Source organism: Nematolebias whitei, chromosome 13, assembly GCF_014905685.2.
Source record: "Nematolebias whitei isolate Nwh7 chromosome 13, NemWhi1, whole genome shotgun sequence".
Classification (NCBI taxonomy): domain Eukaryota; kingdom Metazoa; phylum Chordata; class Actinopteri; order Cyprinodontiformes; family Rivulidae; genus Nematolebias; species Nematolebias whitei.
In genome coordinates this window covers 4,558,278-4,572,159 of record NC_056510.1, presented here as the reverse complement: position 1 = coordinate 4,572,159, position 13,882 = coordinate 4,558,278, and the positions used below count along the sequence as shown (strand labels likewise).

The window sequence follows — 13,882 nt, the reverse complement described above, 5'->3', positions numbered from 1 at the left end:
GGAATTAAGCAAGCAAGGAAGGAAGGAAGTAATTACGCAAGGAACAAAGTAATTAAGCAAGGAAGGAAGGAAAAAATAAATTAAGCAAGGAAGGAAGGAAGGAATTAAGGAATTAAGCAAGCAAGGAAGGAAGGAAAAAGGAATTAAGCAAGGAAAGAAGGAAGGAATTAAGCAAGGAAGGAAGGAAGGAAAAAGGAATTAAGCAAGGAAAGAAGGAAGGAATTAAGCAAGGAAGGATAGAAGGAAGGAAAGAAGGAATGAATTAAGCAAGGAAGGAGTTCTACAATCTGAGTTGGTGAAGAATAGATCAATCGGAGAACGTCTGAGAGTTTCACTTTTTTCCACCCATGTTTTCGAAGCGACAGTCGCGCTCGTGTTGAGTTTGATCGAATGGACGTGCGACTCTGCGTCTGTTTTGCTCGGAGTGAAATCCACGCCGTCATTTGATGTGCTGACGTGGGCGGACGGGAACAAGCTGCTGTGTTTGTTGTTCTTTCTTCATCGTGCGGTTGTTTTTAGCTCGTTTCCAGCGTTTACACAGGACCCGGCTACTTTCTGAGCTAGACAAGTCCTGTTTATGTACGATCCAGAGATTTGACCCGTAGAGCTTTTTTTATTCTTTTGCATTTAAAATGCAACACGAGTCATCTGAGGGTACTGATCTTTTGAAATGATGCTGCTCACATCCAGACGTGGTGACTGTTTATTGTTTTACGTCTCGTTCCCATAGAAGAGCTTCGTACTGACTGCGGACTGCAGCGTGTTTGGTCAAGGATAAATAATGCTTTTTGAACTGTGGGATTACCGGCGCTGGGTGGTGCGTTGTACGTTAGCAGTTGGGCGGTGTCATCATGCTGCTTTCATGAACATCAGTTGTAGCTGTGGTTATAAAACGTCTTTCATTGTTAAACTTCAACTGCTCTTAAAGCAAGAAGACAAAGGCTTGTGATGCTTTTATTTTGAAAATTCAATGGCTAAACCTGTTGCAGCGCTCTCTGTCTTTGGAGACTTGACTTTTTACCTCTCTGTGTTTCCAGCCACTCCAGTACTTTTCCCAGTTAGTGTCTGGTCCTCAGTGCTGCCACGCCCACTCACACCTGCTCCCCTTCTCATGAACCTCAGCTGTTTTCCAGCGCCTCGGTCCATGTCATGCTTCTGTTTGTCAGGTGAGCAGGAAGCAGTTCACGTGCCACGTGCGGCCGGACTTTAGTCGTTGTGGAGCAAAGAGGGGATCTGGAAATGCCCGTCGGTCCATCTTGTGAGCGGGATAACTTGGAAAAGGAGGTTCCGACTTCTGTTTTGGGGTGTGGGTATATCTAGGCTTAAGAAAGGTCACTTGACAATTCAAATCCCTCAACGATGGGGGACATTGGTGCTCCGCTTGTTCCTTCTGCTCCTCAAGGTTTTTTTTGTAAGAAGTCTGTTTGTTAAATTAGAAAACGTTTTTAGTGATTTCCATGAGCTTTATGTGCCTGACTGCGTACTTGAGTCCTACCTCCTGTTAGCCTTGGCACTCATAATTTTGACTTTTATTTTTAAATCAAAGTCTTTGTTTTGATTTTTTTTTTGTCAGAACACACAAAAACATCCATCCATCATCTTTACCCGCTTCTTCCTCTTCGGGTCGCAGGGGTCACTGGTGCCCATGTCCAGCAGTCACTTCAAGGGGCGGGGGACACCCTGGACAGGTCTCCAGTCCATCACAGGGACACAAAGAGACAAATGAGACAACCATTCTCTCTCTCTCTGTCTCTCACCTAGGGACAATTTAGAGTTGCCAATCAGCCTAACATGCATGTTTTTGGTCTGTGGGAGGAGCACCCGGAGAAAACCCACGCGTGCACGGAGAGAACGTGCAAACTCCACCCTGAAAGGCCGGGATTTGAACCGAGGCGACCTGCTCGCAGAGAGGCAGCCGTTCTACCAACTGTTCCACCGTGCTGCCTGTTTGTATTCTTTCTGGGACTGGCATTTTGAACGTTTCCCTTCCCCAAATCGTTAAGGGGTGGGGGTCGGGGGGGGGGGCGTATGCAGACGAGTCCCATTTGGCTGGCCTCCAGTAGTAACAGGAGGTGCTGGCTGTCTGATTGTATATTCTGCCACTTGTAATGTGAGCAAATTCAAACCAGATGTCCACATCATTGCCTCGTTACACCCATCACTGCTGGTCCCGACCTGTTTGTGGCGGACATGCTTTCAGTCTCATCCCGAGTCTCCGCGGTCCGACTGCTCCTCCACTGAAAGAGCTCCTCGTGCTGTCGACCATGAGAGGCAGCGATTGGGAAAACGGTCTCGATCAGAATCCAGCTGCTTTGTGCTCGTCCTCCATGGCAACATCTAAATATGTTTGTGGCGCAGGATGCTCCTAATGCGAGAAACGTACTCGCGAGCTCGAGCACCTTGTGCAGAGCAGTGCTGACGTGTTCCTGCGCGAATTAATAAAACTCAGCACCGTGTTCCTGTTTCTTAGCAACGGATTGTTTCGGAAACACCAACCAACTTTTTTCAGGGGACAGCGCTCGTGCCGTTCCAGCCGTGGCGTGTTTGGACATTGTTTTGTGCTCTGGATCAAACGGATGCATAAATCAGTCTGGTTTAATGATTGTTTTTTTCATCAGTACTTGCTGTTATTTCTCCTAAACACAGTTCTACACAGTAGTTGACAGTTAATAAAAACATCAGTCAGTTGAATCAGCTGAATTTTTGTGTTAAAGATTTTCATCTTTGTACGAACTGAGCCCTGACATTAATTATAAAGTACAAATGGAAACAAAAGGTCTAGTATTTCTTGAAGGAATTAAAATTATTTTTTTATTCTTTTGGCTGCTCCCTCTTCAGAGGTCGCCACAGCGAGTCCTCCTCTGTCTCACTCTGTCCTCCGTGTCTTCTGTCCTCACTCCAACCTCCATGTCCTCTCTAACTGCATCCAGATGTCTCCTGTTTGTCTTTTTCCTGGCAGCTGCATTTCTAACGTCCTTCTACCAATATACCCACTGTCCCTCCTCTGGACATGTCCAAACCACTGTCCCTCCTCTGGACATGTCCAAACCATCTCAGTGTGTCCTCTCTAACTTTATCTCCCAGTTCAACCTGTGCTGTACCTCTGATGATCTCATCTTCTCCATCCTTGTCTCTCCTAAGGAGAACCTCAACATCTTCATTTCTGCCACTTCCAGTTCTGTCTCCTGTCTTTTTGTCCATGTCTCTGTCTCCAGACCAGACAACATAGCTGGTCTCACCACTGTTTTGTAAACTTTTCCTTTGACCTTTGCTGACACCCTTTTGTCACAAATCACTCCTGAAACTTTTCTCCATCACTCCATCCTGCCTGGTCTCTCTTCTTCACCTCTTTACCACACTCCCCATGTTCCTGGACAGTGGACCCCAAGTCGAAGTCCTGCACCTTTGTGACCTCTGCTCCTTGTAGCCTCACTGTTCCATGTACGGCTGACTTTCAGTCCTACTTTCCTCTTCTCCCTCTGTCTCCTGGCACATTTCCCTCCTCGTTGTCTTCGACTAACAGTAGCACGCTGTCCGCCGGCACCGCGTGTGTCAACGGCACCGGCAGCGGACGTTGTTAACCGGGGCCTCCATCGATCCGGTATGGTGTCGCTTGGATGAACTCGTATGTTTGTTTTGATGAAGGTGTTTTACGTTGGTTGCCCTTCCTGGCACCCCCCTCATCATTGACCCGGGCTTTGGACCAGCACAAAGATACACTGGCTTGTGGCTCACCTGTGGCTGTTTTGAAGGAATGCATATTGCTCGCTGCATTTATGCCAACGGTTTAAAGAAAAGTGTTTTGCTCCATCTGTTTGTGCTTGGAGCAAACGTTAGAGATGTCTTTCAGCTAATACCACACCGAAATGCACATGTTCAACTGACTGGGGGGCGCAGAGGTTCGAGAAGGTGGGCCTATGATCGGACGGTCGCCGGTTCAAATCGCCGGACGGACAACATCAAAATGTGGGTGGAATAGGTGAAGCACCCCACCTGACTCCACCCTCATTTGCCCCACTCTGGGCCCTTGAGCAAGGCCCTTAACCCCCATCATCCGCTCCTCGGGCGCCCTAGATGCAGCTCTCTGCTCCACACAGAGGGCTGTGGTAGCTCAGTGGTCTGTGTCGACCCCTGAAGAAGGAGCGGCCGAAGGAAGAAAAACAACAACGTTAAACTGAGTAACTGTTTTTGAGTTTGCTAAGGCTTCTTAACTTTGGCGGCCATCTTGTAATTGGCTGTGAACGTACATCCAGTGTTTCTCAAAGTTTCCTTGCGTTCTGTCCCGTGCTTCATGAAATATTTTGCTAACATACGGACATTACCTCCACCTTTCATGGCAGCGGGTGACTACACGTTTGAATAGTTATTCTGCTTTGATTTAAACCTGCAAGCATTAAGCGTACAGCAACTAAGACACGGCGTCCTCTCCCTCCACCGTCGCCGTCTCTTTCCAGCAGCAGATCATTTGACAGTCAACTCTAGAACTGGTGCATAGTTTCCACTTTTGCACTGACGCGCTTTTATTGTGGTGAGCAGAGCAACACTGAGGCTTGCACTGGGGCATCGTTGCTTCACTCGGCTAATCTTGCATCCATTAGCTTTAATTAGTTTGTTTGCCTCATAGAAACTCAGACTCATGAGATTTATTGTTTTCAGGGGAAATTAGACGTGATTATGCTAAACGTCCCTGACCTGCTGCTGTTTGTCGAGGATGATGATGATGATCCCTGTGTTTGTGTTGCGTTCAAGTGGCGGGTCACTGCTTCCAGCTGATTTATAGGATTTTTGATGATTTTTTTTTCTGTTTAATTGTCAGCTGTGTGAACTAATCTGTTAATCTTTGTTATTCTGTGAGTAGATGGTTCATTTCTAGTCTGATATTCAGCTTGGAGTTATGTGACCCACTACATTACTCGTCAGTAACTCTGTGGTTAGCGTTAACCTGATGTGTTCGTTTGTGCAGGTGACCCAAAGGATTGTTTTTTATAAAATGTAGACACTGTTAATCTGACGGTCACGATCAGATTAAAAAAGGTTCGTCCAGATGTATGAAAAATGTATAAAAGTAATCAGAGTTATTTCTGAGTAAACAAAGTCTGAACCTTTCTTAAAGGACGCATATCCAACCAACCAACCATCCATCCATCCAACCAACCAACCATCCATCCATCCAACCAACCAACCATCCAACCAACCATCCATCCATCCATCCATCCATCCAACCAACCATCCATCCATTATCTTTACCTGCTTCTTCCTTTTTGGATCATGGGGGTCACTGGTGCCCATATCCAGCAGTCACTGTGCAAGAGGCGGGGGACACCCTGGACATGTCTCCAGTCCATCACAGAGACACATAGAGACAATCACTCTCACCTTGGGACAATTTAGAGTTACCAGTCAGCCTAACATGCACGTTTTTGGTCTGTGGGAGGAAACCTGAGCACCCGGAGAAAACATGCAAACTCCACCCAGCGAGGCCCTGGGCTTGGATTTGAACCAGCAACCTTCTCTCTGAGAGGCAACAGCTCTACTAACTGAGCCACCGTGCCGCTCTGTAATGCATCCGCTGCATGTCACGGCAAAGTTAAAGTCTAAGGTCGTCTTCGGATGAAACACGGCAAAGTCGCATGAATTTTGTTCAAACCTTAAATTTGACATTTTAAGAGAACTCATAACATTTTGTGAAACGTCACGCTCAAAGTGCGTGTTGTGGACGACTCTGACGCTCGGTGTTTTTCTAAACGGGGTTGGGTTAACGCAAAACGTTAACAGCTGTAGATGTCCAGAAAAGTTTTGTTAAAATCTGTGCGGTGTTTCACGAGACGTTTTTCTAACAAACCGACATGGCTGACATGATGCCGACGTCGTAAACAAAGGTAGTTTAATTTGTAGTGCTCAGAATTGTCAAACAGACGACACAACGGAGAGTTTAGAGAGTTAGGATGTAATATCGGATCAACACGCTGAAGATGGTACATCTCTTTACCTGACAGGAAGTGCTTCCCCTTTTTATACATCGGGTACAAATATCTGACTTATGGTGTCAAATACTTTTATTTATTTATGAAATTAATCATCCTGTGAAACCCAGACGACACTTGATGGCAAGAATGTTCACGTCAAACTATTAATGTAAAACTTTTTAAACCGGCTTTGAGTCTGACACAAGCAGGATAAAGCTGACAGATGTAGAACAACCAGTAAAATAGCTCTGTTCTGGTTTAGGTTATAATTTCTCAAAAGCTTCATATATTTGATTAATAGAAAATATACATTTAAAAAATCTCCAGTCTGGAAAGCTTATTTAAACTTATTTTTCTCTACAGATTTTGATGCGTGTTGACGAGCGGTTCAAAGGGAGCAGGAAATCTGTTTTTCAGATGTTCTGGAGGAGCATAAAGGGCTGACAAATACAAGCCCATGATTTATGTCCCTCCGATGGTCTCCTGAGAACTGGGAAGGTGAAATGATTATGAATAATACAGGAGGTCATAAAACAAATGAGCCTCTGAACGAGTCGATATGAAAAATGACCCTAATTTTATTTCTTTGTGTGTGCCGATTTTCAACAAAAAGATTTGTAAAATAATAAAAATTAAGACCATTTTTCTTGCAGTTAAAAAAAACAAACAAATTCTTAGAATAAAAATATAAATGATGGATTTATTCTCTATAGATTCAAATTGTAATTATGGGACTTTGTTGTTGATAAGATGACATAAAAGCTCTTTTTGTTGCTTTATTAACATTTTGAAAAGTCAAAAAATGCCTAATTAGCATTTAAATATTTTATAATTTAGCCTATTTTGTGGTGAAGCTTGACTTGCAACAACTGGGTTGTTATTAACTGCACAAAGCCAGTTTAGATGCACGTTCTTTCACTGAGTTTTTATTAATAAATTATACAACACTGCGCTGCATTCACAGCAGGTGATAAGAAACGAGACGGTTTATGAGTTTTTACTGACCTGCATCTTCTGTCTTTGACCTCAGGCACGTGTCTCTGCCTGTCTCTGAGCGGTCAGAGACGTCCCTCAGACGTCTTCACGTCGTCTGTCCTTCTTGTGAGGCTTTGCAGCGTGTGAGAGATAAATGGAAGGAGGGCAGTCTATCAGTGGGATTGTTTTATATGTCGATACAACCAACTTAATACAGACCAATATTTAGTGTACAGAGTATCAACTGGTATTTATTTAAATCCAGAATAGAATTCAAAATCTTACTTCTAACCTACAAAGCCCTCAACAACCTAGCTCCATCTTATATTCAAGATCTTATTGTTCCATATTTTCCCAACAGAGCACTTCGCTCTCAGACTGCAGTGAAATGCAGCTGGTTTGGCCGTTAACGTGCATTTATTAAGGAAAAGTTCAAGTGAGACGCACCTTCGCTATAATGCCAAGCAAACAAATAATTGTTTTTAAGTGTTAATCTGGTTTATTTCTTGTTAGAGTCCTCCCGTGCACGCTTCCACGGCCGCCATTTGGCAGCCAATCGATTTTTTTTTTTGGCACAACACCGGCCCACATTTCCAGGTTGTCAGCGGTGACGCGTAACAAATGCAACGCATCAGCGGCGGGTGACATAATAATAAATGTGACGTTTACGGCGAAGCGACCATTTATGGATTTTTCCACGTCATTAGACATATTTGGACTGATGCGACTTATACGGCGGTGAAACGTTTACGGCGAAAAGTACGATATATATGTTTCTTGCTAGCGCAGCTCATACCCCTTTGTTTGAAGGGCACCGATTGTCAGATTACCCCCCACCCCCATATCACAATAACACTTTGGCCAACCCTTCACTCTCGGTGTAAAAATACAAACTCTGCTGGGATTCTTTCATGTTTATGACTCGGTTTCTTCAGAGACTCGAACTGTCTGACTGTTTCACGCCCATTAGTAGAGAGGAGTATCTCTGCACGACTGTGTCCCTTTTATATTTAGACAGGGCTCGTTACATTGAGCTGAAACAGGTCCTGAAATTACGCGTGGTCCAGATCAGGCGAGAAGAGCCATTTTCAGCTCAGGTTATCATTATTCTTTGGCCGGTTGTCAGAGAACAGCCACGGTTCTCAGAACCCTCTCCAGCGATGCCTCCGCTCGTGTTCTGACTGCAGAGCGGAGCAGGACCGTTATCCAGGGGGTGATAAGTCTCACAGGCTCCTGGCCTTATATGGACAGAGTTTGAACCTTGGCTGCTGAGTGAGCTTAGCTGGATACAACTGTTCATGGGTTACAGGTCAGAGTCATCCATGAACCCTCACTGATCCATGCCATGCCTTGAAAACTCAAAGTAAAGTAAATATGTATATTAGTACGTGCATATGTCCATATGTAGCATGAGAAGCTCAGCTGTGATACTTAATCAAACATTTTTAGAAGAACATGGTATTGGATACAAGGGAACCACCAAGGTGGGGTGGGGTTCTGCATGGTGGGCACTGGCCCCCCCTAAAGAATTGGTGGCCCACCTTGGCCAGACGTTTTGATCTTTTTTGCTTTTGAGTTCATTTTTAATTTCACCTAGATTTTAAGATTAATTGAACCTCATGAACACAAAAACAAACGTTAATTTTGAGCAACCAGGAAATGAAAATATAAATATACTGTATATCTTATTTAAATAATATTAAATAAAAAAAACTCCCCCACTGAATCCACACAACCGATCTAAAATCAAAGTACAGCTGTTACTGTATCAGGAGACACGCTGCGCATTTTAAAATAATTTAAATCTTTACTGATTCACCAGGGGCGAGTTTAGGATCTGACCTTTAGGGGGTGCTTAGCCCCCAGTTCTGACAATGGCTCTTGGCTTGAACAACTGATGCCCATATCCAGCCATCACTGTGTGAGAGGCGGGCAACACCCTGGACATGTCTCCAGTCCATCACAGGGACACATAGACAAACGAGACAAACTACCATTCACTCTCTCTCTCCTAGGGACAATTTAAAATTACCAGTCAGTGTAACGTGCATGTTTTTGGTCTGTGGGAGGAAACTGGAGTACCTGGAGAAAACCCACACATGCACAGAAAGAACATGCAAACTCCACCCAGAATGGTCCTGGGGTGGGATTTGAACCGACAACCTTCTCACTTAGAGGCGGCAGCTCTACCGACTGCGCCACCGTGCCGCCCAAGGATCCGACTTGTGCCATAAAAATATATTTTACCAACCTGTTTAGGACTCATCATTTATTCCATGTTTATTTAAAATTTAGTCAATATTCGGGGAATCTAAGATTTAAGACCTGGGCGTCCTTACAAAATCCTAATGATGGTTTCTTAAATTTTCAGGGGTGTTGAGTTAAAATTTAGTGGTGATTGAGCACCCCCAAAAAGAAGCTAAAATCCCCCCTGCCATTCATCCGTTAAGATTTACGGTTTGTAACGCATAAAGTAAAAATATTCTGCAGTTCCATGAAAGCCTCCTGCTGCAGAGCTCATTGAAGGTCCTCAAGGACTCGGAGAACGACGACTCGCTGAGTCCTGACTCTACAACTCGTAAAGACCCGACCTTCACCATCACGACGCGTGACGGACACCAGGAGTAACAATAAGAAACGCTTCACGTCCGTCTAACGTCACAAGATGTTGCATATTGATCTGATCTTCACAGTCTTGGTCAATAAGAAACACTTTGATCTGTAACAGAAGTTCTGTTGTTGAACGGATGCAACATTTCATGATTAAATACAAGTTGTTAAAGGAGGAAGGTGAAAATCGTTATTGCCAAGACTTTATTAATAACCATCCTGCACAACTTGTTCCCTTTACTTCACTTTTATTTGTTTTCCACACCCACATCTTTTTATTTAAACATGATAATTTATCAGAAATGGATATTTATTTAAAGAAGCCATAGTTCTTGAACTTAGGCCTGCCACGATAACAAATTGTGCTGGGCGATTAATTGTCTCAGAAATTATTGCGATAAACGATATTATTGTTTGAAATTTGACAATATTTAGTAATTATTGTCAAATTTAAGAAGAAATGTTGATTTGTTTTGCATGTAGTACCTTTTTTTGACAACCAGATGGCAGTATAAGACTGTTTGAACTGAAGGATGGATAGTGAGGGAGCGAGCAGCGTGTCTCTTTAAGAAAAATGGGATTGCAGCTTCTTGACGTGACATGGGCTGTCTCTACTTCCTTTATTCGGTTCTCAAAATGGTGGACGCTCGGTGTGGTTTGAGCTTTTTTACATAGGCTCAGGTTTCGATCGTGCATTTTGGAGCTTCGACAAGACGGAGGTTTTTTCCCCGAGGTCAGCCTGTTAGCTTAGCTCATAGCTTAGCTTCTCAGCTTAGCTGTTTTTAACGATCCAAAAACACGATTTTGACGATTAAAACAGATTTTAAAGAGAAAAGAGAAAGGGAGGGGTCAGCGAAGAGCCGGAGTTGAGCTTTTTCTCATCCAGTGTCTTCAGTAGAAAGAGAGACACGAAGAAACGATAAAGCCGATAAATGAAAATGAGGTCGATAATTTTCATTTATCATGCGATTAATTGATTTATCGTTTATCGCGATAGGCTTACTTGAACTTTTTAGTTTGATAAATATCTAGATTTTGACATCAAATGACAAAATTAACAATTAAAAAAACAATCAAGGATTCAGAGGATCAAAGGCTCTAAGAAGCAGAAACAATAGACGGAAGCAACAAACAAATTATGAGCTTCAAAAGTTCTCTGGTTTGTCTCCATTGGGATAATTTCTAATTCTTTGTGATTGTTTTGTTTTTATGATCAGATACAGCTTTCCTTATTTATTTATTTTGTTCATAGAAACCTCTCTGGTCTTGAGAAGACTAATTTTTCTTTTCTTTGCTCACTAACAGTAACAAAAGTACAGATGTGACACAGTTTCACACAGACAGATACACCAGTTTGCTTTTTATTTATCTTTAAAAACACTCAGGCACATACAGTTAATATAAAATTTGAACATTTTCAATTAACTTTATGTCTGTTGAAACCCAGTTCTCAAGTATTTATATTCAAGGGACAGCTCTGGTCTTTTGAAGCAGGTTTCTTTGGAAAGGTTATGAACAATCAGTATCTTACCTGCTCTAGACATCTCTTTGAATGCTTACAGTTTGGAAAATGCTTGAGGTTAGCTCAGCTGGTTTTTATTTCTTTAAGCTAAGTCGCTCAAAGAGCTATCTTAATCAGGTAAGATGTTAACTGTTCATAAACTTCACAAAACATTTCCTCAAAAAAAAGTAATTGAACTATCTCTTTAAGATAAAAAAAAAACAGTTGAAGGAACGTGACGACTTCAAGCGACACAGTTTTATCATAATATCTGTAAAACTGACTTAAATCCCTTTTCGTTTGTGCAAACGTTGATCGACTGCTGCAGCCACCTAAAGCCAGACTGACCCAGAAGTTCAGCCGTTGATTAGTTTCTGAGAGTTTTATGAAAATCTACCCAATATTTCACGAGTTATTTTGCTAACAGACTATCACTCACACAGACGCAGGTAATAACATGACACCTTTTATGGCTACAAGCTATAATTCTTCTTGAGTCACAAACAAACTCGTTTGGATTATTGTTCAAATGCAGAAAATTATGATTTTTTTTAAATTTTCTTAATCTCATGAAGCCAGTTTCTGTCCGCCCTGCTGATGTGGTGGCGTTGTCTGCACGTGCAGCGTTGACACGTTTCGGCTGCCTCATTTTGAGAGGTGTAATGGTGTAAACCGTTACCGGTTGTCGCTGAGACCCGGTCCGACAGCCTCCGAGGGCCTGCGGTGCGTTTTGGCAGCGGGGACGTGTTTGATCTCTCAGAACGTGTCTGCTGGCCCTCAGACGAGCCGTCGGATACCCAAACACAACAGACGGGCCGTGCGGATCAAACTGAAGCGGGTGAGGGCAGAGCAGAGGAGCGTGAGGCGCGGCACGTATGCACGTCTCCGGCTTCAAGCTGCAACAAGGCTCGCGGAGATAACGGCTTTTTGTAAACGTTGAAACGTTTCCCACTCCTCCTGTAACAACTAACAAGCTGACTTCATTATATTTTGTACTAAAGTGACGCTTGTTTATTTCTAAACCATAAAAATCCACCAGTATGCTTTATTTAGTCTCAGTTTGGAGACTCGGGCAGATGCTAACAGCTAACCAGTTGTCTGGCACCCTAAAACAGAACGTACCGTAAATACACGTAAATTTTGACACTGTGGATCAGAACATCTTGTGTCATAAACTCTCAGAAATCTGTTTCTCAGAACACACCATTGGTTGGTTCTCTAACTATCTCTCAGACCGGAGGCAATGTGTTCAACATAATGGTACTTCATCCAGTTATTTAACAGTCAACAATGGTGTACCACAAGGCTCAGTCTTAGGACCCACCCTATTTACAATCTACATACATAATGTAGGTAAAAACATCCCTAATGCATCCATACATTTCTATGCTGACGACACAGTTGTTTATTGTCGAGCTAAAACTGTTGCTAAGGCTTTCCAGCTTTTGAAATCTGCATTCAACTACATCCAGACAGATTTGTTTCGCCTCAAACTTGTCCTAAATGCCGACAAAACCAAAGGGATGCTTTTTTCAAATAGGAAGTTGGTCCCAGCAGTTCTTCCTCCGATTTTATCCTCAAATGGTGTCCCCATTGAGTTTGTTGATTCCTATAAATATTTGGGTATCTTGGTCGACTCACATCTCTCTTTTAAGCTCCATGTGGAAAACTTGATAAAGAAACTGGAAGTTAAACTGGTTTTCTTTTTCAGAAACAAATCCTGTCTAACCCTGAATGCTAGGAAACGCCTTGTTTCTGTGACCTTCCATCCCTCTATCAACTACGGTGACATTATTTACATGAAGGCTCCTACAAGAACCCTGCAGATGTTGGATGCTGCAGATGTTGGATGCTGTCTATCATGGTGCACTAAGATTCATAACTGGCTGTGATTATCGTACCCACCACTGCACCCAGTATTCACTGGTTAACTGGACATCAATAACTTCACGCAGACTCTCCCACTGGTACATTTTCATCTTTAAATCACTTCCTGGTCTGCTGCCTTCATACATCTCCTCCTACATGTCTCTGTGTGAGTGCAGCTACAGCGTGCACTTTCAGGACATCATTACCTGCAGTGTTCCCTCAGTGAGGACTAAACTAGGCAAAAGGGCCTTCTCCTATTCCGCTCCTGTTTCCTGGAATATCTTACAAAAAGATTTGAAGCTCTCGACCTTTGACCTCTCTAAGTGGCTTTAAGAATCTGTTGGACTCCTGGCAGGGACCAATGCTGACATGTTCCTGTTTTTAGTTTTCTACATTTGCCTTAGAATCTAGCTGGGTTTTTTTTTTTTGTTGTTGTTACCTTTTTCTTTTAGCCATCCTATTTGTAAAAAACAAAACAAAACTGCAGTATGACTTTTTATAATTGTTTATTGTTGTCGCTGTTGTCCATTGTTGTCATTTCTTTGTTGAAATCAGGTCTCTCTTGTAAATGAGTCCTAAGACAAAGAGCGCTCAACACTTTTTCAGTCTTTATAGTGAGAAACATTTCTAAATTCATCCATCCATCCATCCATTCATACATCCATACATACATACATGCATCCATCCATCCATCCATCCATCCATCCATCCTTCCATCCATCCATACATCCTTCCATCCATACATCCTTCCATACATACATGCATCCATCCATACATACATACATGCATCCATCCGTCCATACATATATCCATACATACATACATGCATCCATCCATCCATCCATCCATGCATCCATCCATACATATATCCATGCATACATACATGCATCCATCCATACATATATCCATCCATCCATACATGCATCCATCCATGCATCCATCCATACATACATACATGCAT

At 42.9% G+C, this 13,882-nt stretch overlaps 1 protein-coding gene across 1 annotated transcript in view; it reads left to right on the top strand.

Moving 5' to 3' along the window:
• The window catches only part of LOC119419774 (adenylate cyclase type 5-like), a 14,498-nt gene extending 4,929 nt beyond the window's left edge, over window positions 1-9,569 (top strand). The window contains exon 2 of the mRNA XM_037687157.1: window positions 9,432-9,569. Coding sequence (XP_037543085.1) covers window positions 9,432-9,569 — 138 coding nt within the window. The remainder of the gene's footprint in view (window positions 1-9,431) is intronic.
• Window positions 9,570-13,882: the final 4,313 nt, after the last annotated feature.